A 26,510-nucleotide genomic window follows, 5' to 3' on the forward strand; every position below is an offset into this window, starting at 1 on the left:
ACTGGCAACCTTATAATTAAATCGTGTCGTGACACCGACCACTCGAATAGAGAAAAACTACAGCAACTGTGTTATGGGCTTTTATGAATAACACGGATAACGTGAAGCAGTCGTGGTTTATTCCACGACTCAACACTCTTGGACCAAAGTTTGTGCCGGCTTGTTGCTAGGCAGGGTTTATGGAAACCAATTTCTCCATATGCCAGTCAGGATTTAATTACTTCTGTGTTCAATGTAAATTGGCACATTAACTTCCGGTCGGTATTGAAACGTCACGACAGAGCTTCTACCTCGTCTTTGTGAAGTAAGTCATTTCAACCTCGAAAAGTACTGACATTCCTGATCCCAAGGGAGATGGAGCTGCGATGCACTCTCGCTGTTCCTACTTCACCATAGTTTTTGTACTTCCTATTTGTAGCATAGTATTCGATACTCAAAAGAGAAGTTTCGTGTACTCTATTAGAATTTCATTTGGACAAACATTACAAAAACTGGAGTGTAGAAATTCCATCGTGGATACTTTTTTTCTTGACGAGGCCACAAGGGCTTCTCCCCTGGGATACCTCATCTAGGAATTCCTAACAATACTGAAATTAAAAGCACTATCATTATTAATACAATCTGTATTCATAAAGGAAGGGAGTGAAAACGTCTCAGCCAATTGCACTGCAGTAATTCCATCAGCCACAAGGGTGAGAACTAATATCACAAATGGGCACGACAGCGAAAGTAAAAGCTGGATAGAATTTTTAATACAGTACAGTATTTATATTATAAGCCCTATATGCAATGGATGCATTAATAAAAAATCTACTTTACTGTAAACAGAAAATCTTTAGCTAGATTTATTGGATTTAAAAGTCCATTCGGTACAGTGGATAATAATCACTTGTATGTGCCTCTAACTAAATCAGAGGCCAGTTCAAACCTCCTCGATTATTTATTGTCTGCACATTCAAGTGGACTAGTAACCTGTAGTCAGAAAGCAAGAAGCAAACTTCAAACATTAATGTGAGGAATGTTTATTGGTGATTGATGAGAAGGTGACATACAGCAAATGAACTTTATCCAACGACAGACCACTCATAAAGATGAGACACTTTGTCTTTGCCTACAAGATCTTTTGCACACAGTAGTACACCCTCACACTTGACTCATCTCCAATATTTCCATCAGCGTATTATCTGCCCTCTTGGAGGCAGTAAAGAAATAGTAACTCTATTCCAAATACTTGAGTAGGCATAACGAGGATTTCTCCACCAGTGATTTTCACATTTATTAATTAAGTTAATGCTGGACGAGTGTCGACTGAACTGTGACGTAAGTAAAGGTGCTCAACAGTAAAAGGTAAAAACAAACAAACAAACAAACTGGGGGGGGGGGCATAAATACCTCCAGGATTTTATGACAGAAACATACAGTACAGTTTGTACAAAAATAATCCAAAAATGTTTTTGGCCTCCACGTGCAATTGATTTTTATTGTGTATGCAATAATAATACAATCTTTCTACAATACATCATCCAATTCATCATAAATGACCAGCTTCCCATTGTTTGATGCATAACCCAATGACATTATTATACAACTTCTCCTGCAACCAATCACAATGCAGTATTCATGAATAGAAAGCCCTTTGGCTGTAGAATTATTATTTTTTACACATTCTGTGATCCAGCCAGGAACTTGGGCATGAAAGAAGTGAAGCCATTAACTGGAAGAGGCAGCTGTTTTAAGACCTTTAAGATGGATCACCAGTGCTCAAAAAGTTGACGTGGAAAAGGTCAGCTATGGCCCCCTTTTCGAAGAGAGGGGGGAAAAAAAAAAAAAAAAAAAAACCAGGATGTCAATGTCCTCCCGCTCACTCCAATTAACACCAATGAGAGGCTATTCTATTTATAACAGGGACTGTGTACTGGGCAAGTTTTTTTGGATGCAAATCTCTTTTCTGATGCTTTGAAGCTGCTGAAGTGCCCCGTGGAGTGTGGCTGAAAATGAGAGTCACTCCATTTTCCACTTCATCCCCCTCTAGGCCAAGTGAATTTCAGCCTTTCTTTTTCGACTCCACTTATTTGTACCACTCTGGTTACTAGTTGCAGTCCATTAACCATCAGAGGTAACTACTGCACCGAACCAGTCTCTGGAAAGCCTTTTTGAAGTCCTCGTTAAAAATGGTGTAGATGAGGGGGTTGATGAGTGAGTTGATGTATCCCAGCCACGTCAGAAAGTCAGCCATCTCCATTGACGTGCTGCAAGAGCTGCACGTGTTGACGATCACCTCCTTGACAAAAAAGGGCAACCAGCAAATGACAAACGCACCGATGATCAAGCCCAGCGTGGATGCAGCCTTGCGCTCCCGCGAGCCCGAGATGCGTGGTCCTTGGGAGAGCTGGCTCCTCCGTGACTCACTGCGTGAGTCATGCCGGCGGGCCTTGCAGTGGAACTTTTTCACCGAAATGCGCATTCGTTCGCGGGGCGCCTCCTCCGTGGAGGGGTCGGAGAACGACTTATCTTGTGGGCTGACGGGGTCCGGACTCCGAGGTCCCCCATCTCCGGCGTCTCCGGCGGGGTAAGTGGAAGGGATCATGCTCCCGTTGGTCATGCACGAGTGACGGCTCGCCCTGCTGGCCTCCCGACGCATGTACAGGGTCTGAGCCGCCCGGTAGATTTTAAAGTAGAGGATGAGGATGAGCAAAAGGGGGATGTAAAATGCCCCGAGAGTGGAGTACAGGGTGAAGGCGATGTGGTGGTGGAGGATGATGCACTGGTCTTCCTGATCGGCATCCCCTGTGTAGTACCGCCACAGGAGAGGAGGAAGCGAGATGAGGATGGACAACAGCCACACGACGGCCACCATGGCTCCCGCCCGGGCCCCCGTACGTTTTCGCGAGTACTCCACGGCGTCTGTGATGGCCCTGTAGCGGTCAATGGCGATGGCGGCCAGGTGGAGGATGGAGCACGTGCAGCACGTGATGTCCACACTCAGCCAGATGGTGCACACCACCTTACCCATGACCCAGCTCTCTTTCTGAATGTATATGATACTAAAGGGCATGACCAAGATAGCCACCAGCAGGTCGGTCACCGCCAGCGAGCAGATGAGGTAGTTGGCAGGGTGATGCAACTTGCGGGTGACGGCGATAGCTGTGATCACCAAGCAGTTGAGAAACGTGGTCAGAATGGCCAGCACGGAGAGCGTGACGGAAAGGACGATCTTCTTGGGCGGCCGTCCGGTGGTCTCCAGCGCATCATAATCACCGCTGCTAGTAGCATATACCCCTTCAGTACCGTTTGGAAAATCCATTCTGAAAGCAGAATTAAGAAATAATGAGTCACGTCTATTTCGTTAGGGTTTGACTTTCTGTCATGAGTCGAATGAACGAGCATGATAAATCTGTACTGATTTTTGATGAAGTATTAATTATTGTTGATCAGCCTTATCATAACATCAGGGTTAGGTTGAGTCAGGGTTAGCAAGGCCCATGAAAGGTTCGAAATGAACTCACAATAGTCTGCTGTCTGCATTTTACAGTGTCCCTCTTTGCTGTGCTGCTTTCACTAAATCGACGAGGATGTTACATATTTGATGTCCGATCAGATTTCAGCATGTATGTGTGGCCATGTCAATCTAAGATACCCAGAGACTTCAGAATCACCGGTGCTGGATGATGTAACTTCAAATACATGTATGTCAACAATGGGGCCGTTTCTTCAGCCAATCAGATGATCAAATTTGTCCACCCATTGACAATTTTTCTGCCCTCCTATTGAATTCAACAAGAAAATCATACCTGTAGTCTTATTGCCTACATGTGATGCTCATGCTAGATTTTAGCGTGGTTCTCCGTCGTCATAATTAGGGTGGGCTGGAGGCATCTGATTTCAGCATTCCAAAAAATGTTTTGGTCTGGTCTGAGATGTGTTGTTCAAACTCCAAAACGACAAATTCCAACCTGCTAAGTGTCTACCGCGTGGCCTGCAGTGATTTTTAGACAGCAGTGGACACACTGCGCTGATCCGTCCTCCACGCGAGCTCTGCCATTACATCACCTCTGTTGCTCATCGGCACCTGGGACAGCAAGGGAGAAAAAGAAAGAACAAGAAAGTTAATCAGGTTCATTAAAAAAAAACTGAAATAACAACAACAGGGAAATGTGCGAGAAGGCGGAAAAGATTTCGTAAAAAAGAGGGAAAAAAAGTAACAGCAAAAAGCATTTTTATAGCAAGGAACCAAAGTTACTGTTTCTTGCAGGCTTTCACCGGTATGAAGTCACTTGCTGACCTTGACAGCATTTTCTACATTACAGCGTCCTCTTGTATTCGCTACTTGCAATATTTTGGGGAACTTCACTGAAAAACCGACACCTTATCTGTTTTTGTGCTCAGGCCAAAACCCTGTCTCATCGGGGAAAAAAAAGAGGTACTTGCTACCATCTTGTGGCACCTAAAAACCAATCAAACCCCTTTTTTTTCTACCACAGTTGTGGATTTGTGTTTTCCTGGTAGAGTTTTCCTTTCCTGCTTGATTGATGCGCATTGCACAAAGTCAGCTCCAAGCCATGCTGACGCGAGTTTCCTCTGTAAGCACTTCAGACCCAACCCATGACACATTTTTGGGATGACCCACAAACAGAAATTTGTCAGCCAAATTGCCATGATTAAAAATGTATATTTCAGGATGTTCAATCTCGACCTGTAGTTTGCAATTTTCACCTTTGTTCATCCTCCAGTAATTAGAGTTTGAATCCAAATCCTCAGGTATGAGTGTCTGCGCTCTCTCTCTCACGGTGGGCATAACTCGTCCTGAAGAAATGAGTGGGAACTGTTGCTATAGAAACACGAGAAGTAGACCTACAGTACTTTTTAATGCGATGGAAGCAGAGGCAGCCAAACTCTTCTCGGAGAACATTTTTGATTCCCGTCTACTAGATTTGGGGGAGCAACGGGTGCGATTCAATATGACAAACCTCTGATAGCGCATCTTGATAAATAAATAACATGGAGTTATTTAGGTGTTTGCACCCAATTTAGAAATTATGAAATTTGTCATTGGCATTGTGGACTAAAGATAAAAATGAGTCCCCCCAAAAAGAAAAAAAAACGTATATAAACTGTATATATATATCCAGACTGCTGTTTTCAGATTGCTAGTTAGCTAGCTAGCTATATAGACAGATAGAAAACTAGCTAGCTAGCTAGCTAGCTAAATAGAGAGCTAGATAGATGTTTTTTATTGCGTTTTTAATCATTCATACTTCACTACAGAGTCACTTTTGCACAGTTTCCACAAAAAAGACATTTTCTGAGAATCCTCAGCCAGTGTTGATTTTGCTTCATTGACTGTGATTGTGATTTTTGTTTTTTGTTTTTTTTAAACTAAATGGCTTTACGGCTTCCCTGGAATGAATTGCTTCTCTGATGTGTGTGTGTGTGTGTGGGGAGGGGGGGGGGGCAATGTCGTTATTTCGTGGTCTTTAGAAGACATATTTTGTTTTCTGCTTTCTGGATGAGGCTATTAGAGGAAGCCATATGTATTCATGTAGATTACTTTTGTGCAGAATGACGTAAGGTGCAGTTGGAAATGCTTGGAAATGCCCCAATACCGATATACAGTAATTGAACTGACTTTTATACAGCGCTTTGACAGAATACATATACCGTGTCAGCATGTTGCCGAGGAAATCATTTGCTTTTCTCATCAAACGTTCTAAACTGCAGGCATTTTGTTCAAGGGCATCTGAAGATAAGCCGCACTGGGCCAGTGTAGACTTAATTTCTCCTTCATGGAGACAAAAAAGGCTGCCGCAAAAATTCACAGAATGGGCAAAACAAATTCATTTACTGACTGCAGTGGCGGAGGAAGTATTCAAAGTAGTCAGGTATTCCCATTATAAAATGGGCACATTTAAAAATTTGATCCGATAAATAGAGGTTTGGAAAGGACATGCGAAAATGTCAAATATGTGTTTTGATCAAAAATTCCATTTTCAAAATGAGTTATACCAATTCTTAATACAGGCAAATCCAACCACAATGCTCGATGTCGCCATGATCCCGTAGCTTGCATAATGACCAATGAAGTTCTGAACTCCTGTTTCAATGTCAGGGTTGTATTGATCAGAATATTGCTACGCGGACGAATTGTCCCACAGTGTAGGTCTATGTGCGTGTCATTCAACTTCTGAAAGCTGATGTCAAGTTGTGCTTCTGCAGTGCCAAGTGTTAACTATTCAATTCATCCAACCCCAAATGCAGCTCCAATATATTTAACACCTGTGACCCAAACATCACAAAAAGCTGCAAGGTTGTACAATAATCAAAAAGATGGTCAACTCCGTGACATTTCATCTCTTTCTTACTGTACTCTTAAGAGCAGCGGGGAAGCACCCCCCGTGAAATCGGCACACGCCCGATAGCGGAGCGTCTGGCTGTGAAGAGAGAGAATTGTGCCGTGACTGCCATTTATTTGCATCTCCAGACAGCCGCAAATAAATAACGGCCGGACGATAAAAGGTTACGGCAACACTCCTTTGGTTTTGTCTGCTCTTTCTGTTTAATATTGAAGTGAGGCTAAGCTGCGAAAGGCACCTTGTGCAGTGATGAAATCAAATGAAACCCCCCCGCACCCCCCCTTTTTTTCCCAACTTTCATAAGAGCGCAATTTATCGCGTGGATGCAAAAGACACTTGAGCATTAAAAAAAAATGTAATTCATAAATGCACACACAGCATTCAGTAAGTATTGCAGTGATATTTCGCAACACGCCAGACAGATTTAGCGCTACACCAGTGAATGAATGGAACGATGCTGTGCGTTATTTTCCACCAATCAAAACAATAGAATCCTCCACTAAGAGACTCCCGGATGAAACTAGCGGAAATAAAGAATAATGACTTCCAAACATCAAAGGATCGTTCTTCACCCAGCCTCTTGCTGCTGAAGGACACCAAAGAAGATCAGTTCTGACCCCCTCCTCTTTCGACTTCAAAGATTCATTGTACAAATTTAAAGTTGTTCTCGCAGCGAGACAATCGTCTAAAACTGTTGAGCGCCTCCTCGTGAGGGGGATTTCTTTGTCGCGTATGCCTCTGCATGCCATGATTGCGTTCTTGTTTGCATCGCCGTGGGTGGCTTGTGCATGTGAATGGAACTCGGGCAGGTGCATTGATGCTCTTCGTGAGTGTCAACATGATAAAGTGGCATGAACAAATTCAGATATGTTACTCTGTCATCTCTGATTCAAGTTTTTCTTTTTTTCGGGCGAGGGGTGTCAAAATAGGCCGGTTGTTTCCGGGCATCCACTGATGTAAGAGAAAATATTTGTTGTGTGTGTTTTATTATTATTTTTCCCCTCCGGAAATGAAATTTTTAAGCCTAATTTGAATGAGTAAAACATGCCAATGTTTGCAAATCACCGATGGCCATAAGGGAACCGGAACTCTCCCATGCACATTCTTTGAAAGTGGGGAACATTTTCGAGTCCAGTGCTTATTAATCATTCAGAGCTTCATAATTATGCAATGAGAAGATGATTATCTTTTCAGGTTAGCGCTTTGAGGTTTGTTTACCATCAGACAAACATTATTCGACTGTAATTTTCGACAAATCTTTGAAGCGTATCTTCAATCGGGCATCGACACGCTCACACTCGTCACGACAAGTACAAATCGCCCATCTTGAAGGCAAAACTGAGAAATCAAAGCTTTGCTCCCCCTGGCATCTGAGAAACGTTTACTTTTTAAGCCTCCATGGTAATTACAAATCATCAGTGGGAATGTGGGAATTATATTGCATAAATTTCCAAGTCAAACTTTTTTTGAAGGAATTCATCGTTTTTTTTTGTCCTTTTAGGGTCCCCAGAAAGATGGAGTCTATCCCAGCTGAGTTTAGACAAGAGGCTGTGTACACTCTGGACTGCAGGTTGCCAGTCAATTACACTTCATTCGATCGATTGAAGATATTTTAGGCAACCTGTCCTCTGTGATTCACCTACTTGTTGTTTTGGTTGTCAGGATTTAGACATGCCTCATCTAAAAATATTGCTTTGGCTCCATTTTGTGTCACCTCAAGGCCAAAGAATTGTGTCGAATTTCCTGGTTGATGTGTAAACCCTTCTAAATTAATTCATTTATTCATTCATCTTCCGAGCCGCTTGATCCTCACTAGGGTCGCGGGGGGTGCTGGAGCCTATCCCAGCTGTCTTCGGGCAGTAGGCGGGGGACACCCCGAATCGGTTGCCAGCCAATTGCAGGGCACACAGAAACGAATAACCATTCGCACTCACACTCACACCTAGGGACAATTTAGAGTGTTCAATCAGCCTGCCACGCATGTTTTTGGAATGTGGGAGGAAACCGGAGCACCCGGAGAAAACCCACGCAGGCCCGGGGAGAACATGCAAACTCCACACAGGGAGGACAGAGCTGGAATCGAACCCGGTACCTCTGCACTGTGAAGCCGACGTGCTAACCACTGGACTACCGGGCCGCCCCCCTTCTAAATCAAAAAGGCAAAACTTTTCCGGAGTTATAAGTGGACAAAACGCACCTATATATTCGCCGGTTCAATTCAGATAAGAGAATGAGAGAATTTGTAAAGCGCCACGTAGTTTTGATGAAATGCTCCATAAATGCGCTCCGTTTGCCATTTTGATTAAATTGGATTTTTCATTTATTTGACAACGACGTGTCTTTATTCCAGAAAAGTGCAAGGAGTTACCATTCAGTTCCATTCGGAATTCATTCGTTACTGTCACGATGTATAGCGCATCAGGATTTACTGGGTGATTGCCAGCTCTGATATCCACATACGGGAAAAGGCCTTAATCCGATTTGCGGAAAACTAAACGTATAATGCAGTGATCCCACACATTCAGAAGCTGTTGTGGTCCACAGCTCTCTGCCAGACACTCACACGCAGACTCGCTAATGTCCATGACGCTACAATCCACACAGTTTTTTCCCCCAATAGGTTTTACTGTTTTGAAAGCATGTGGTCGGGCTAAAACCATATAAAAATAATGATCTCCATATTGCAGACATTCACCTATTGCAAGCGTGTTTAGAACTTGTCTGCAATGATAAACAGTGGTTGACGCTTTGCAGGAGGGTCCCTAATGGCAACTATAAACAAGCAACGTGGAGGCTGGCTCGACCGCCAAAGCAGAGGGGCACCTCGCCTCACTGTGAAGTAATTAACAATCGTAACTTTGGGAGAAAAAAAAAATGTCTCTGTGGCTTTGATTTTAAAACCACAACTGACTCTCTTTAACCTTGGCAAGCCCCACGGTTTTGATGCTCAGTTCTCTGTAAACGACATACAGAACACAGCGGGTCCTTTTCCATTTAATGTGACCCTCTAGACGAGAGCCTGCTGCCCGTTTAAATTATTTTATTTTTTTTGCACCATTTGCTGAAAGCCCCACGCAGTTTCCTAAATCACCCTCTGCTTTATTTCCTGTTGTTTTGTGTAAACGATGTGTTTGTGCATTCAGTGTTTGTGATGCCCCGGCTGTCATGTGCTCTATTAATCATCTCAAAGAGATAGATTGGATCATGTACAAAGAAAGGAGTGACTGTGCATGAGTTTATTGATGTACTGTTAGTCAGAAATACCGGTCAATGCTAGGTTTTTGACCTCTTCATGTCAAGTACGGTATCCCATATATAAGTACAGTATATGGGATAAGCATATCACGAGCCTTCCTGACCATTCTGGGACCCTGTATACAGTACTCACAAGTCAGGACAATTTGTCGATATTTTTCATGAGTGCGCAAAGTTTTTTTTTTGTGGAAAATGTTTATTGGAGGATTATTAGCATTTTTGTAGAATTTTTGAGAGTTACATTTTTTTTTAAATGGTGGGAGATGCAATTCTAAACATTTTTCTTCTACTCCAGTGGACTGCCAAATTTTTTGGATTTTTTTGGGGGGGCGCAAACTCATCTTTTCGTGGAAAATGTACGTGTAATAACTGTCCTGATGTATTATTTTTCATGTAGAGTTAAAAAAAAATTGTATTCGTCTTTTTTACCATTTGCATATATGATCCACCTGTTCGAATCCAGTTAGCCTATCAACAAGTTTCTTCCGCAATCCAATTCAATCCTCAGGAGGTTTCTCTCGCCGGCTTATTCCTAACATGTGCATGACACAGATAGTAAGAGGCGATGGTGACGAAGCTTACATGTGTGCGAGTGAGCATTTTGCCGTCCGTGACACACATGAGGCGCGATGATGAGGGCACGCAGTGATGAGGGTACGAGTCAGTGAGTAAGAAAGAGTGACAACAATGTGCATGTCAGCGTTGTTCTCCCTTCTCGTGGTAAAGGGGGTGATAATCGTCCTCGTGTGAAATGGAGATGAGTGACCGTGTCACAACAAATTGGATGCATTCATTATTAATGCCTAGCTTGTGCACACGTTGCTTTTTGAACGGCAACTGGAAGTATTATTGTTTATGATACGGTACATTTGCATTCGCGGTAATGATGGTGGGAAAGCAGATTGCATTTGGAAAAGTTAGCCAAAAAAAAAAAAAGTACATTTCATAACAAAACACGGTGCATTAGCACAATACAATTACAATCATTAGCCCCATAAAACTTAAGTCTGACTCATGCTCATCTCCTGTCTCGCCTCATTTGACGGATATCCACCTAGTTACCTAATGAGCTGCAGCAACGATAAACTACATGCAGTCAATGAGGCAAATGATTTGAAGTGTTGTGGTGTAAATATAAAGAAGAGCACAGCTCATCTGCGCGCCTGTTCGGCCGTAACCGGAAAACTAGCGAAAAACATCGCGATGTGATTGATTGCTTGGCCAGTCAAGGTGTTCCGCTTCATGACGGTCTTGGCAATAATTAATTAAGTTTTGTAATTCCAAGACCCGAGTCGAGTTGCACTGACACATTACGGTTATTGACCTGCTTGCCCGTCTAATGGGAGTTTGTAGCTTTCTATCTCCAGGCTACTGCACAAAACATATTATAAGGTTCCACTGTTTAAGTATAGCAATGCAAGAAGGTTTTGATTTTTTAATACTCTTGCGGTGATTTTTCATGGTGTACTAGAATTATAAACCTTTTTGGTGCAGTGACTGATACATTGGCCAACACAGAGGGGTATAAATAAATAATGCCAGACTAAAAGAAATATCATGAGGTACATGTGCACAATCAAAGGAGATCCAATGCAAGACTGTCAAATATTGAATTGCTTATGCGTTACCCTTGCCAAGAAGGGTTTAATTATTCAAAATGGCTGAAGTAAAACGAATCCAAAGTTTACATCCTCAGACAGGTTGATGACGCAGTACACATACAAAGTCTACCCACACAGCACGGCCAGCGGTAAATATTGAAAGTATTTGTTTATTTCTACACTTTTCTTGCCCGATGTCAGTTTACTTTTTGGTGCCTTTAGGGAGTGCGGACAATTTAGAGTCTTCCTAACATGCGCGTTGTTGAAGCCATGACTGACAGTCGGTCACTGGTTCACTCGTCTGACTTCCTTTCAAGGAAGCGTGGGTTCAGTTCGCAGGCAGTGTGAATGTGAGCGTGAGTGGTTGTCTGTCTCTATAAGTACCCCGTGAATGACTGGAAAGCAGTCGAGGGATGTCGTCTTCCTCCAGGGACCTTGAACAGGACTGCAGGTGTCGGAAAAAAGAATTGGCCTATCAAGTATAACTGACTTGAAAGTACGGAAAGCAACTAAAGTTTGATTAAAGCAATATACCTTTTTTGGTCACAACTGCGGGCCAGACAACACAGGACTGCATTCAAAAACAAAAATATACCCTATTTTCCGCGCTATAAGGCCCACCTAAAAGCATTTGATTTTTTCAAAAGCCGACAATGTGCCTTATGCATGAATCAATATTCTGATTTCTGGACATAATATTTTAAATGTTCTGTAAAGAGGTTTGTTACAGCTGCAGCGGTTGTGAACGCTCTACATAAATAAAGCTGTATTGTATTGTATTGTATTCCTTTTAGCATCGCTCCATCTAATAGATGCCTAGCGCAACCGCAGTCACTATTGCGGCTTCTATTCTATCCGCCTTATAATCTGGTGCGCCCATATACAATTTTCTCAATAGCCGACAGTGCGCCTTATAATCCGATGTGCCATATATATGGATCAATATTCTGATTTCTTGTAAGTAGTATATTCAACGTTCTGTAAAGCGCTTTGTTCCAGCTGCAGCGGTTGTGAAAGCGCTATAGAATAAAACTATTATATTTTATTCCCATGAATGTAGCGCCATCTAGTGGATGCAGAACGCAATCGCAGATACTATTGTAGCTTCTATTATATGCGCCTTATAATGCGGTTGCACCTTATATATGAAAACAGTTTTAAAATAGGCCATTCATTGAAGGCGCACCTTATACTACGAAGTACCTTATAGTGCGGAAAATATGGTACATTAACAAAAAGAAAATGTATGCTGGATGATTATACAACAAAAACCGAGACGCAAGGTGCACAAGGAGCAAACTCTCAACGTATGACAACAACAGTTGGGGGGGGGGGGTGCGTTTAGTATTCTGGTCTTCAGATTCAAGACATTGAATATCATATGTACAGTCAAAGAACAGATGCTCAAAAAACATGCGATGAAATTCTTACTTGAATGCTTTGTAAATAAAATCAGAAAAGTTTAATGAATGAAAGTACTAAAAAGTAAGTAAAAAGTAAAAACAGTCACAACGGAATACAGACACTGTGAACCTGAGTTGGGGCACAATGTGCAATGTGTTTGTATTACCAGCAATCAGTGTGTGCGTCAGTGTGTGAACTTTGTGCACTGTACTTTAAGAATTGATATGATGATGATAATGATTCAGGGGTCGAATGGCTCGCTTGTTTGTCAGTCAAGTGGTCCTCGATTTCACACTCTTGAAACACTTGCCTGGGCGAAGCAGTGTGAAAAAGGTGTGCTGTGGGTGTGCATTGTACTTAGAGAAACACGTAATTGGATAAGTGTCGGGAGAGCGGAACAAACGTCAGCCACCGGCGGTCATTGAACCTGATTTTAAGTCACTTCCTGTAATCTCCACTATCACATTAGAAATATGAACATTATAGAAAAAGATAATGATTCTGCAGCAATTCAGAATCTGTATTTCTCTAATAACTTCAAATACATCATGACCAGAGATGCTCACTATTAAACATGTGCAGATCATTGCAGATATGTTTTGCTCATCAAAGTTTTACCAATTAGAGGATGGAAAAAATGGGAGCGCACGATAACGGAAGGTTCCACATTGTGATTTGGGGTAGAAGAATAAACACATATAAATATTTTGTTTTTTAATTCATGCCTCTCTATTGTGTCTCCTATTCGGTTTCAGACCCATTTGAGTACTGATCGTTAAAGTAATGATTCGAAAAGAGCCATTGTATATCTTTTATTGAAGGTCGCAGCTGATCAAGCTCCTCATCAAGAATGCAAATGCAGCACTTATATTTTTACACCACTTTTCCATTAACCGGGAAGCAAAAGATTTCCTGCACGGCCTTGCCTTGAGCTGGTCACAATGAAAGAACACGGGGAAAGGGGTGATTTTATCTTTGAGAAACATCTTTGTTCGACACTGAAAGCGCCACAATGGAAGTAAGAAAGGACACGTACTGTGTCAGAATCTGCTTCACACAGTGCGGGACATTTGATTCGAGGGATCACGTTTTTCATGGTGGTTGCTTGAGTATTGATTCACCCTCTTCAGAGGCTATGCCAACTTTTTGGACGCTGTTGCATATTGAAGCAATATACAGAATCACAACTGGGTCGTGATATATGCAACACAACATTATTCATAATTTCTCATCTAACAGCGATCAGGCCCAAGTAATTATTATTATTTTCATTGAATCAGTTATCCACCACATTAACTGAATCTCTGAATAGTGAGTACGACTCTTTCAAAAGTTGCGTTGGCGGTCGGTGGGGTAGATTTGTATCAAATGGCTTACAAATTCTTGTTTCACTCAACCAGTGATACACTGCAGCATTAGAATGCTATCGCTAGCTAGCTAGCTAGCCGTTTTAGTGGAGAAATACTTAACGGCAGATTTGTGTGCGACATTGTCACCAAAACCTCTTACATACAGCTTTTTTAAAAAAATCCCCTCGCAATGCTAAGTAGCTAGCTAGTCTGCACAGCCTGCTTTGTCGAAATGTTATGAATACGTGGATTAGGCTAGCTGTTTTCATTACAGGCCTAAGAATTGTAAATTACCTTTCCTGTTCGTTTTATTCGTTTCTTTTTTTGTTGTCTTTGTTTGTTGATACTCATTCACTGAAGATGATCGAATCATCTGGTGTAACCCACGCAGTCCTGTTAGATAACCACAAAGGTGGAGTGAGTTGTAAAGTTAAAAAGTCTGAGCACTGCTGTATTGTATAACATCACTCGTGAAACGACTCTTTCCCAGTCAAATTGCTTGATCGGAACTAACGGTCGTATAACTGCTATTTCAACGCTGCTGAAGTGATCCAAACTGCAGAAGATTTCACAGAGTGTGAATGAAAGATTGGCGGCTTGAGACCTTTGCGTCAAGCTCGTTTTGTTGCACACCGGTTTTCGGATGATAGTGTTCACACTTGATGAAATGAACAGCAAAAAAAAAAAAAAACCTGCTGTGAAAATGTCTGCAGTTGTTTTGTCCATCGCCCACCCCCTCCCACCTCTCTACATCAGCACCTCGCTGTTGTGTGAAAGAACAGCACATCTTAGATTTTTTTAATTTATTTTTTTTTGTCAGAATACATTCCAGAAATCTTGGCATTCATCAACTGTGGCTGTCCTTTCCCACTTATGAGGGCATTACAGTAATTATATTGTAAAAACCCAGAAAAACAATCAGTCAAAAACGAATACAGTGAGGGTGCGAATAATGGACCGCGATTCAGCGAGGTAACATTTGCAAGGGAAATGAAACGTTGAAGCAAATTGCAAGCCTTCACAAACGGAGATTTTACACTTTCTTTGCCATGATTTTAATCAAGTTTCAGAGACTGCATTGCTCCATAATGATAATGAAACTACAGAGTAAAGGACGCATTGTCCAACCAAATTAACTTCATCGAGCACTCGCAACGTTTTGTTCTAAATGGAAAGCATCACATTAGTTGTAAAAATAGCCGATTAAAATTTTACGTATTGGCCCCGATGTGGAAATCTTTTAGATTGTTTCAATTCATTTCGGAGAAATGCTCCACTGAGTACTGCTTTTTTTGTTTTGTTTTTGCCACTAGCTTTTTAAAAATTGAGAAAAAGAAACAGCAGTCTGGCATCGTACTGGCAAGGAGGAGGAGGCGGAGGAGGAAACTCACGCAAACTTAATGCTGCTTTCCAGATTTCTCCAGGATGGTTTGACGTGCGGCGGAACATTTGTGTCTGTGTTTGACAACATTTTGTGACCTCTAACTTCCTCTACTCTGTGATCTGAAGCAAAAGATTGGTTGGTGTGGCTGCCGGCTAACGACGACACTCACATGCTTGGACACGAGGTTAAAAAAACAAACAAAAAAACAATCATAAATTAATTCATTCATTCATTCATCTTCCGAGCTGCTTGATCCTCACTAGGGTCGCGGGGGTGCTGGAGCCTATCCCAGCTGTCGTCGGGCAGTAGGCGGGGGACACCCTGAATCGGTTGCCAGCCAATCGCAGGGCACACAGAAACGAACATCCATTCGCACTCACACCTAGGGACAATTTAGAGTGTTCAATCAGCCTGCCACGCATGTTTTTGGAATGTGGGAGGAAACCGGAGCACCCAGAGAAAACCCACGCAGGCCCGGGGAGAACATGCAAACTACACACAGGGAGGCCGGAGCTGGAATCGAACCCGGTACCTCTGCACTGTGAAGCCGACGCGCTAACCACTGGACTACCGGGCCGCACCAATCCTAAATTGAATGGGAAATTCTTGTGTGGGGTTGGAATCAGGGATGTGCTGGGAAGAAAATTCGGTGCGGGAATATGCGTCGATAGCTTGCTGAAAATTAATTGTCTGTGGGGGTGGGCGGGGCAACTGTAACGGATTGAAAAGTTGTCGACGGGCCGTCACGCGCCGAAATGTATAGTCGACGACGGGATGCGACAGTACCGTGCCCAAAAATAATCTGTGGGAGGGGGGAAATACAACGGCCGTTCAGGAAAATGAACACATTTTCCAAAAAGTTCCCGATGGCCACCCCGCCCCTTGTTGGAATAAACATTACCCCGAAAAAGAATGTGTCCCCTTCTCATAGTTTCCCCACTTGAATGTTTAAGTCCCAAAAATGTCAATTTGGACAAATGTAAATACCAGATAAATGACCCAAGTAAATATTCAAATCCCATTTTTTAAACGGAGCTCTTATCTCTAAAGTAGTGTATGCGCCACAAGACACTCAATCTAGTTTATTCTTCCACGAGTTGGGCATTTGAAATTTTCAATATCGGATATGCATGTCTTATAATCACAGTCATCATAGAAAAAACCCCCCAACATTTTAGAGCAGCAAAGAGATTCAAGACTTGCACGCTTCAAGTAGCGGCAAGGGCTACACGTGTTAAACCGCGTTCAAGGTGTTATCATACGCTGACAGCAGGTAGACGGCACGCAAATAACATCTCCGCTTTCCATTAGCCTTTCTTTCGCTAAACACCAGCTTTGCCTAAACCGAGCCTGCTCGTTGCAGATAATGGCAATGCACTGAAAACAATCCAAGCACATGAAATTCAGCGGCAGGTTGGGGGCTTATTCTTCACACGGTAGATTTATTTATGTGTTGCAGCATTAATTAGCTGTTTGATGATGCAACTTTGATACAAACTGTTTTCTGTATAAATCAGCCTCAATTTATTCATTCATTCGTTCATCTTCCGAGCCGCTTGATCCTCACTAGGGTCGCGGGGGGTGCTGGAGCCTATCCCAGCTGTCTTCGGGCAGTAGGCGGGGGACACCCTGAATCGGTTGCCAGCCAATCGCAGGGCACACAGAAACGAACAACCATTCGCACTCACACTCACACCTAGGGACAATTTAGAGTATTCAATCAGCCTGCCACGCATGTTTTTGGAATGTGGGAGGAAACCGGAGCACCCGGAGAAAACCCACGCAGGCCCAGGGAGAACATGCAAACTCCACACAGGGAGGCCGGAGCTGGAATCGAACCCGATACCTCTGCACTGTGAAGCCGACGTGCTAAACACTGGGCTACTGGGCCGCCCAGCCTCATTTTAATTTTTTTTTTTTTTGCATTATGGAGTGGAACCCATCCATCCATTTTCCGATCCGCTTATTGTCACAAGGGTCACGGTGGGTGCTCAAGTCTATCCCAGCTAACTTGGGGCAATAGGCCGAGGACACCCTGAACCGGTTGCCAGCCAATCGCAGGGCACACAGAGACGAACAACCATCTGCGCTCACACTCAAGGATAGTTTGGAGTGTTCAATCAGCCTGCCATGCATGTTTTTGGAATGTGGGAGGAAACCGGAGTACCCGGAGAAAACCCACGCAGACACGGGTAGAACATGCAAACTTTACACAGGAAGGCCGGCGCCGGGATCGAACCCATGATCTCTGCACTGTGAGGGTGACACACTAACCACTGGATCACCGGGCCACCCGCTGTGGAACCCTTCCATGGAATATGGGAGGAGGTCAGACTACCCAAAGACAACCCACATATGTGAGAGTGGTGAGGGGGACCCGGATTCAACCTCATAAGCTCACAATTGCGATATCAGATGCGCAAACCACTGAACCACATTGCTGAGGAACCTGCAGTCACACTGTTAATGTCCAAGTTTCCTTCCAAAACCATAAACCTTTAAACACCGTATTTTAATCACTTGTTGCCGATGCAGCAGAGCTGAAACCTTTTCAAACAAGACGTTCCTTCCTCACGCCGAGGACTTTTGAACCATTTGTGATGTTTCCCCAGGATTATGTCAAGGTTTCTGAAAGCATTTAAAACTGGTCGAAGGGCACGGGAATGTAAGCCGATGGTGAAGAGCTCCTCAGAATTTTCCCTCCAGTTTCAGATAAAGCCATCCCTCCGTTTTTCGTATGCTTATCCTGTTGAAGGTCACGGCAATGACGATTTGTGTACATTGGAATGCTCTCCATTCAACTGCATTTATGGAATTTTCTCACAAGTGCCAGCTCGGAATGGGTTTGCATTGCAGGTCTGACCTGATGCTTTTACTCTGGTTTAAATTTGCCGCAGATGTTTTTGACGTGGATATATGTCGTATTAGCCCTCAATTAGCTTATTTTAATGACGGCCATATAGCTGACGTCTCCACTTACGCTGCATAATACATAAGCAGACAGCACAAATGAGAAGAGAAAATCTAATCCGGTTTCTATGGAAACCTTTGGCTTCCTCACACAAATCAGAATCTTTTTTTTTCTTCTTGTTTCATATTATGTTTGACAGCCAGTAGCGGTTTGGCAGTTCGCGAAGGATCATTCAAAAAGAGGCCTGTGGCTGTTTCGCTGTTTATGTTCATTCCCCGCTCGATGTTTCCTGTCAAACTACGGAAACATAAAACAAAGAGAATGACACATTCGGTATTTCAAACCGCAACGTCATTTGACTACATGAGAAAAGTCCGCTGGCTTAATCCTGACTCCCAATCCACCAGTGGGGCAGGGGTGTAACCCTTGAAGCAAAAAAATGGCAGGAACACAACGATTAATAATCATGTTAGACCTGTTCAATATTTACAACTGCAAACCATTATGGAGTGTGTTGGCCACATCGTGCTAGCCGAGCCACCGACACCCTAAGAGAGGACGTAGTTGGCAATTTCAGTCTCTATTTTTTTGTTTTTAACTCCCAAATACCGCCAAATAATGTCAAATTATTTCTTTCTTTCTTGGCACTAAATCTGTCCATTTGTGTTCCGCATGCTACTTAACTCTGGAGAACCCAAGAAACCTTTTCTTTTTTGGAAAATGATGAATTTTACATTAAATGACTGCTATCGGTTCATTGAAGACCAAAATATATGTTTTTTTTTCAAATATTTAATGCTTTTTATTTAAGCTTTGGGCCACATTTGACCCTTTGGGGCTTAAATTTGACCCTTTGGGATTTAGCATCTGAGTAGCAGAATTTATAGGGGCCAAATTTGACCCCGTGGGTTCTCCACGGTTAAATTACGCATAAATTCCTCACACGTGTTTCATTCATTGCTCCCACTCCAACTGTTTTTTTTTTGGAGGGGAGGGGGGGGGTCATTGGCTAGCCAATACAAAATGAGGTTTGTGATTGGCTGACTGTCATGTTGCATTGCAAGCGTGAAAATGATTTTAACATGATCGACCTCACACTACAGAGGTACTGTTCTCCCCGTGCCTGCATGGGTTTTCTTCGGGTACTCCGGTTTCCTCCCACATCCTCAGAACATGCATGGCAGGCTGATTGAACGCTCAAAATTGTCCCTCGGTGCAAGTGTCAGCGCGGATGGTTGTTCATCACTATGTGATTGGCTGGTAACCAGTTCAGGGTGTCCCCCGCCTACTGCCCGAAGACAGCTGGAATAGGCTCCAGCACCCGCCGCGACCCAAGTGACGATAAAGCGGTTCAGAAAATGGAGTTTCGACCATCAAAATCGTTGATTTGGAGATATGAGCGTTTATTTCTGGATCTAGCCACTATCTACTATTATTGAGCCCAACAGAAAATATGACCAGCGGGTGTCGTTTTAAGGGGTCAACGGAGGGACATGAGCAGGGGAAGCGCCAACTCACACCCACACAAACACACACACACTCACTTGGAAACTATGCTTTATGGCACGATCGGCTGTTGCAGACAATTCAACACAAAAGCTACGATGATCCTAAAAATAAAAAAAAGGAAAATATGTTTTATTAGAGGCCTCTACAAAAGTGTGTGATGGGGGAACCCCATGGGGACGGGAATCCCCATGAATCCGAGTAACTACAGAACAGATTCACCTAATTTACATTCACACCGTGATTTATATTCACACACACGTCAAACAACACAGCAGGTGTTCTCCCGGTGTGGAGATTGACTATTCCCTTCAAACATAAGCAATTAGATAAACAGTCATTTTTTTCCACATTGCTTGCTTGGTTGTCATGAAACCCAGCAGTTTGCTTTTGTAAAGTGCGCAGGCTGATTTCATCTGTTTTTTTTTGTTTCTTTTGTCTTAGCCTTATGTAAAAGCAGGCCCACCTGTTGTCTCTTTCGGCATAACTATCATCCTCTTAGCGTAGCGTGCACCCCGCAAAAAGCTATTATTTGGCCATCCCCTACGTGGCGGGTTTAGTCCACAAGTCAGCACACTGGGGATGATCAAGACATTCATTCATTCATTCATCTTCCGAGCCCCTTGATCCTCACTAGGGTCGCGGGGGGTGCTGGAGCCTATCCCAGCTGTCTCCGGGCAGTAGGCGGGGGACACCCTGAATCGGTTGCCAGCCAATCGCAGGGCACACAGAAACGAACAACCATTCGCACTCACTCTCACACCTAGGGACAATTTAGAGTGTTCAATCAGCCTGCCACGCATGTTTTTGGAATGTGGGAGGAAACCGGAGCACCCGGAGAAAACCCACGCAGGCCCGGGGAGAACATGCAAACTCCACACAGGGAGGCCGGAGCTGGAATCGAACCCGGTACCTCTGCACTGTGAAGCCGACGTGCTAACCACTGGACTACCGGGCGCCCATGATCAAGACAATGCCTTCCAATTATCCACATCATTGAAGAAGTCCATCGGCTGACCCACACGTAGGAATGAAAATGAATGTCCTTGGAAAATGTGGCATTATTTGCGCGCATTATTTCAGTTGACACCCCCCCCCACACACACACACACGCAAACACCCCCCCACACATGCAGAATCCCCCCCCCCCCCCCCCACACACACACACACATGGAGAATCACACACAAAAATACTCTGTAAATTTTATGGCCTGCTTCTACAAGCCTCCTACACCGTGTTAACAGCTTTGAAAGTAGCTACAGTGCGTCGTTCAGGTCACTGAAAATCCTCATGTGATGAGTAATGGACAAGTGTTGTACAGCGAAATGCGTTTTTTTTTTTTCAAACACTTAGCAACATTTGAGTCAAAGCTCGGGCGCTAAAATCGGGCGCACCCGTCCGAGCAAATATAAAAGAGTGCCTGTTTATTATTCAGTGTTCAAAAAGTTTGGTCTATTTGGAGCACTTTCCAGAGGCCTCTGACACACGGGCGAAGATATTTGAGTGAAGTTACTGTTTGGCTGCGGTTGACTGTGCCCTGCCTAACGCACGAGGGCGCTTACAATACTAGCGCCGTAAAAATAACGGCAATGACGTCGAAGAGGAGTCTTAAGCTGACTCCCCACAAAATACAATGGAACACATTCTGTAAGCTAGACCCTCTCTTATATCCCCAAAAATCAATGATCCCATAAATGTTCTCCTGGATGTATGGACAAAAAGTCAGACGAACACACTCCAAAATGTTATACGCGCCATTCAAGGAGTTATCCAAAGGTTGAGTACAAGCAGTGGTTACTAATTAGAAACTTGTTCCTTCCCTGCAATATCGCGCCGCGCAGGCATTGCCCTGGATTGCGCTGGTATGTGAGCACTTCACAGTTCCGCTTTTCTGCTGCGGTGTGCAACATGGAGACTTATCGCATCACTTGGTAGGGTTCGCGACGCGTCTAATAGGACTTTTACGGCTTCGGTTCTAAGTGACGTACTCTGACTGATTAAGTCTTTAGCTGACGCGAGCATTTTCAGCATCTCTGAACCATGACGTAAACGCAGCAAGCTACTGTGAATTTCCTTCTCCTGTTGGTGAATGAAATGAGGTGCGAACAATTATTTTGGAACGCCTTACCCCTTTATTTTTGAAATGCAGTCAAAACTGACGTGCGTCTGCTTATTTCTCTGACAGCGTGTGGTGAAAATCAATAGGAATAAAAAGAAGGATGGTTGGATTATCTGTGTACCACGGCGTGCAACGAAACGGAACTGACTTGTCAAAGAAATTTGGAAATAAAACCCTCAGCAAACAGGCACACACCAAATACGCGACACACAGACAAGCAAATGTCGAGGTGGGCTGGGGAGTGTCGGGTGGAAACATTACAGCCCTCCAGTAGGGGGGCTGGCTTAGCAGCCATCACTGTGCCACCACATCCCATCTACAGGTGCGCCATAATAGTGTCAGCGAGAAACCGGCACGCACCAAATACGCACAGACAAGCACATATCGAGGTGAGCTGGGGAGTGTTGGGTGGAAACGTGACAGCCCCCCAGCAGGGGGGCTGGCTTGGAAGCCATCACTGTGCCACCACATCCCATCTACAGGTGCGCCATAATAGTGTAAGCGAGAAACCGGCACGCACCAAATACGCGACGCACAGACAAGCACATATCGAGGTGAGCTGGGGAGTGTCGGGTAGAAACGTGACAGCCCCCCAGGAGGGGGGCTGGATTGGCAGCCATCACTGTGCCACCACATCCCATCTACAGGTGCGCCATAATAGTGTAAGCGAGAGGGGTGACCAATCCAGAACATCCACACATACAGTACATGGCGATATATCAGCTGCCAATCAGGAGTGTACTCCCCACAACCAGATATTTGGTGTCGTACAAAAGTGTGACCCCGTGAGACGCAGCATGGAGCCACAGGAAATCAGGAAAGAAAATAAAAAGGACAAATTTGGCCTGATTGTCAGCACACGCGTGTGTACCCTTCAGCGCAACTCCAAAGTAAAGAAGGAATGATGTGAAGACACCTCAGAATATCAACGCGATGGCATTTAATCTGCACTCGAAGGGGTGCATCGAGCCGTGGAGGCGATGCTCGATGTGCAAGTGTTCATCGTTAAACTGTAATTTAAACAAATATTGAATCTGCTAGCGCGGGCCGTTTTAAATGAAATTAAATCAAACCAGTGATACGTGGCTCTCCTGGCTCCTCCACTCACTTTTACTCCTTCACAACAAAGCGGCATCACATGATAGCCCGTCTTTATGACAATCGAGGAAGATTTTATACACGCGCACAAAAATTAAATATTGCATATTCCTGGCAAAATAAGTAGTTTGACCAAGGCATGACCATTACTTCAAGCTGCAAGAGCAGCCCTGTTTAGATTTTTTTTTCTCGCCATAGGTTTGCAGGTAAACTCGTTATTTTATTTTTTTTGTGTTCGTGATACTTTGTCAACATCTTTTGTGACTGCAATGCCGACACCTTCAGATGTATCGCAGCACTACTCATGTTGCTTTACACTCTTGTTTATAATACCAGTTGAAAAACTAAAGATCTTTTAAGATTCATGCTGTGTTTGCGTAAGTAAATAAAGTCCTTTAGGGAGTTGACATTCATTTGCGGAGTTGATCGTTGGGATATAAGATTGTAAACGCCCCCCCCCCAAAAGTCTTCTGCAAAGTGGACACTAATGTCATCCCTTCATAACAATTAGACATTAAGAGTCATCTTTCAGTCCATGGACCCTAATGAACCCCAAAGGGAAATTAGCTGCTTGCCAGAAAACAAGGAACAAGAACAAGAAAAGAATCGACACATACATAAAAAATGAAGCAAAATTTGCTGCCTTTTCGCAGAGAAGCTAACAGTACAAGTCGCGAGTTCAAGGTCTGAGGCGTGGTGCGCACTAAATACTTTGGCTTGAAGTGCCATCGAAGAAAATTCTCAATAAAGTGACGACTCCGGGCGGGTGGTAGGGGTGTGGGGGTGGGGGGGTGGGGGGGTGGGGGGTGGAAAGACAGATTAACATTTCTGGAACTAAATCAAGAGTCAGTGATGGTGTAGCGTCTCGTTCGCCTGGCTTCCGTTCAAGCGCCTTGGATTCAGTTCCCACTTAGTCACAGTGTTAATAAAAGTGTGAATGGTTGTCTGTCTCTATATGTTCCCTGTGATTGATTGGCAAACAGTCCAGTCATTCCTCTCGCTTCAAAGATGGCTGGCTTAGGTTCCAGCTCCCCGAGACTCTAATAAGGATGAGTTGTCTAAAATGAGGCGGCACGGTGATCGACTGGTTAGCCCGTGGCCAACCTCACGGTTCAGATGCCCTGGGTTCGATTCCCGGCTTAGCTGCGTGGGGTTTGCATGTGCTTCCCATGCCTGCGTGGGTTTTCTCCGGGTACTCCGGTTTCCGCCCACATTCCAAAAACATGCACGTTAGGTTTGATTGAAGACTCGAAATTGTCCTTGAGTGTGATTGTGAGCGCGAATGGTCGTTTGTCTGTGTGCTCAGCGATTGGCTGGCAACCAATTTGGGGTGTACTCTGCCTGCTGCCCAAAGAGAGCTGGGAAAGAAGTGAATCATATAGTGGCTGGATGGTATAAAACGAATCAATGGACGATACTAAATCAGACTAATTACCATCATTTGTGCTTCTATGAAATATTTTATCTTATTCCTGAAAAAAAATATTGGGCACGTCGTCAACAGCTGCACGTGGTGGATAGCAACGAAATCCCATTGCGAATAGTTGACGCTTCCCTGAAAGGGGTTCTAGATGCCACAAGGACAAAACTCGTCGAAATGAAGCTCCTCATCTTATTCCAACATAGCGTCTTGACACCAAGATGCTACCAAGCCTACCAAAGTCTTGCTGTTATAGTTTCAGTCTGAGCACAAAAAAAAGGTGATAAAGTCATTTCGCAAATGCCGAAACGTGAATTTTTGCGTCTTCACTGTGTGTATTGTTGGCCTCATAGAATAATTGCCGAAAGCCCGATTCACTTTCTGCATTTTACGTCTGAGGACTGCACGCAGGCTGCAGATATGGATTCACACTAAATTTCAGGGTTCACGTTGTGTTCCAAACATGAGCATGAATAATCCAAATGGACCTGCTGAAGTGAAAAGCAGCAGCTCCCGGTTAACCACAAGCAAATTCTACCCAGTATGACCGCCCCTCCTCAAGGTTCGCTCTCAGTCACTCAACTTTGATTCACCAGTGCCATCATCACATTATCCAGAGGAGGAATCCTGCGCAGATAAACTGCAACACCCCCTCTCCACGGCCCAGCCTGCGCTTCTCATAATAGCACCATCACCAATCTGACTGGACATATGAGCTGTTTCACAGACGGACATTCCAGGCGAGTATGCAACCACCGCAGCTTTTATCACCAGCAGCAATGACAAAAACAAACAAAAAAAAAACCCCAAGACAATCTCCTTTTTCTTTCTTTTTGTGCTGTTATGGGTGGACCGCTTTGGAAAACATGTGGGCGAAAGTGACAATCGTGCTTCATCATCAGCCGGAAAATTACTTTTCTTTATGTAATACAAAGCGCCTTCAGGCTGCAGTGGCACGGATTGTAAGAAATTGGGAAAGACAACAGACGAAAAAATAAAAAATAAAGAAAGAAATCATTTTACACAGTCACATGCCTTGGGGTGATAGGATTGCATGCATGGAAACACTTTGTTTCTGGCTCTTATTCATCACTATGCAAATTAGACAATCAGTTCCGAAAACCGCATATCACGTTTGACCCACAGCAAATATTGCAATCGTCAAAGTACTTTCAAATTTTCCCTGGCACATTGCTCAATGACAAGTCTGCGTGAAACAGTTATTGTCGTGAGTTGGATGGGGGGGGGGGGGGGGGGGGAAAGAGAAAAGAAAAACTTACCCGGCTTCAAGGGGACATCGAGAGGAGATGATTGCATTCCTTGAATGTGAGTGTTGTCCATTCACCTCACAGCATCTTCCACGCCGGCACTGATCCACTGTGGCGAACGAGGGGCTGGCGGACGCGCCCACGTGAGCGCGCGTCCTGGCCGCGCTGAGACGCGTGGCCGTGCACCGTGGAGGAGGAGGAGGAGGAGGAGGACGAGGAGGTGCCTTATCAGCCCTATGGTCGGCAGCGCTAATAAGTGGCAGCTCGGTATTAAATACGAAATTGAATAAGTGACTCTTTAGTCATCATAAAAAAAAGTCATGCAGTGTGTGGGTGTGTGAGTATGTGTGTGCTTCTCTGTGACCTCTTCAATCATTAAAAAAAGGGTGGAAATCATGTATGCGCCATCATGTCAGATTTAAAAGAAAAATGCATGCAATCGTGTCTCAAAACAATTGTATCTCAAATCATCTTTCCCTATTGAGATGAATTGAAATGCCATCAATTCGTTTCAGCCCCCACCTTCCGGCTTCCCCAAAATAGGCTTCTGTACGTTCAATAATTCGGTGCGAGTACTTTTCAAAGTCCAAAAGACACTCAAGTGTCACGACTTGGCATTCCGCTGAGTGTAACTGTTGAAATCAATTGGGTGCCCTGCGCATGTTTTTTCCTCTTTGACAAGTTGGACTTGTTTTGAGTACGCTTCGCATTTTGTAAGACAGGACATCTGCTACAGGCGCCAAAACATTTAGCATTTTTCTGTGTCACTGGAACTTCACGCTGCACCACTCACCCATTACTTGCCACAACTCTCCTGGTCCTGCTGGTATGAATGTTTTAAAGC

At 43.9% G+C, this 26,510-nt stretch overlaps 1 protein-coding gene across 1 annotated transcript; it reads right to left on the reverse strand.

Annotated features, from left to right (window-relative positions):
* Positions 1-1,006: 1,006 nt before the first annotated feature.
* On the reverse strand, positions 1,007-25,965 carry htr1fa (5-hydroxytryptamine (serotonin) receptor 1Fa). Its single transcript, XM_052081688.1, has 3 exons — positions 25,679-25,965; positions 3,954-4,069; positions 1,007-3,305 (listed from the first exon to the last, which is right to left on the reverse strand). The coding sequence occupies exon 3, from the start codon at positions 3,302-3,304 to the stop codon at positions 2,111-2,113; it is 1,194 nt and encodes a 397-aa protein (XP_051937648.1). The 5' UTR covers position 3,305; positions 3,954-4,069; positions 25,679-25,965; the 3' UTR covers positions 1,007-2,110.
* Between the last annotated feature and the right edge of the window lie 545 nt (positions 25,966-26,510).

Source organism: Hippocampus zosterae, chromosome 12 (assembly GCF_025434085.1).
Source record: "Hippocampus zosterae strain Florida chromosome 12, ASM2543408v3, whole genome shotgun sequence".
Lineage (NCBI taxonomy): Eukaryota > Metazoa > Chordata > Actinopteri > Syngnathiformes > Syngnathidae > Hippocampus > Hippocampus zosterae.

Coding starts and splice junctions, on each gene's coding strand:
- htr1fa (XM_052081688.1), bottom strand. CDS start 3,304: ATGGATTTTCCAAACGGTACTGAAGGGGTATATGCTACTAGCAGCGGT.